The sequence below is a fragment of the Centroberyx gerrardi genome, chromosome 10, assembly GCF_048128805.1.
Source record: "Centroberyx gerrardi isolate f3 chromosome 10, fCenGer3.hap1.cur.20231027, whole genome shotgun sequence".
Classification (NCBI taxonomy): Eukaryota; Metazoa; Chordata; class Actinopteri; order Beryciformes; family Berycidae; genus Centroberyx; species Centroberyx gerrardi.
Window position 1 is genome coordinate 481,939 of NC_136006.1, and position 1,327 is coordinate 483,265.

At 49.4% G+C, this 1,327-nt stretch overlaps 1 protein-coding gene across 1 annotated transcript in view; it reads left to right on the plus strand.

Moving 5' to 3' along the window:
• LOC139924816 (organic cation/carnitine transporter 2-like) overlaps nucleotides 1-398 on the plus strand; it is a 19,735-nt gene extending 19,337 nt beyond the window's left edge. Inside the window, exon 14 of the mRNA XM_078286140.1 lies at nucleotides 1-398. This exon is cut by the window's left edge and continues 138 nt beyond it. Coding sequence (XP_078142266.1) covers nucleotides 1-398 — 398 coding nt within the window.
• The last annotated feature ends 929 nt before the right edge of the window (nucleotides 399-1,327 follow it).

The window sequence follows — 1,327 nt, forward strand, 5'->3', positions numbered from 1 at the left end:
ACACAGAGACTACCGACAACACAGAGACTACCGACAACACAGAGACTACCGATAACACAGAGACTACCGACAACACGAGACTACCGACAACACAGAGACTACCGACAACACAGAGACTACCGATAACACAGAGACTACCGACAACACAGAGACTACTGACAACACTGAGACTACCGACAACACGAGACTACCGACAACACAGAGACTACCGACAACACGAGACTACCGACAACACTGAGACTACCGACAACACAGAGACTACCGACAACACAGAGACTACCGACAACACAGAGACTACCGACAACACTGAGACTACCGACAACACGAGACTACCGACAACACAGAGACTACCGACAACACTGAGACTACCGACAACACGAGACTACCGACAACACTGAGACTACCGACAACACTGAGACTACCGACAACACGAGACTACCGACAACACTGAGACTACCGACAACACTGAGACTACCGACAACACGAGACTACCGACAACACAGAGACTACCGACAACACGAGACTACCGACAACACGAGACTACCGACAACACTGAGACTACCAACAACACGAGACTACCGACAACACGAGACTACCGACAACACAGAGACTACCGACAACACGAGACTACCGACAACACGAGACTACCGACAACACTGAGACTACCGACAACACGAGACTACCGACAACACGAGACTACCGACAACACTGAGACTACCAACAACACGAGACTACCGACAACACTGAGACTACCGATAACACAGACAACAACAAGACTACCGACAACACTGAGACTACCGACAACACGAGACTACCGACAACACAGAGACTACCGACAACACGAGACTACCGACAACACGAGACTACCGACAACACTGAGACTACCAACAACACGAGACTACCGACAACACTGAGACTACCGATAACACAGACAACAACAAGACTACCGACAACACCGAGACTACCAACAACACGAGACTACCGACAACACCGAGACTACCGATAACACAGACAACAACAAGACTACCGACAACACTGAGATTACCGACAACACCGAGACTACGACAACACAGAGACTATCAACAACACCAAGACTACCAATAACACAGACAACAAGACTACCGACAACACGAGACTACCGACAACACCGAGACTACCGATAACACAGACAACAACAAGACTACCGACAACACGAGACTACCGACAACACCGAGACTACCGATAACACAGACAACAAGACTACCGACAACACCGAGACTACCGATAACACTAAGACTACCGACAACACCGACACTACCGACAACACCGAGACTACCGACAACACAGA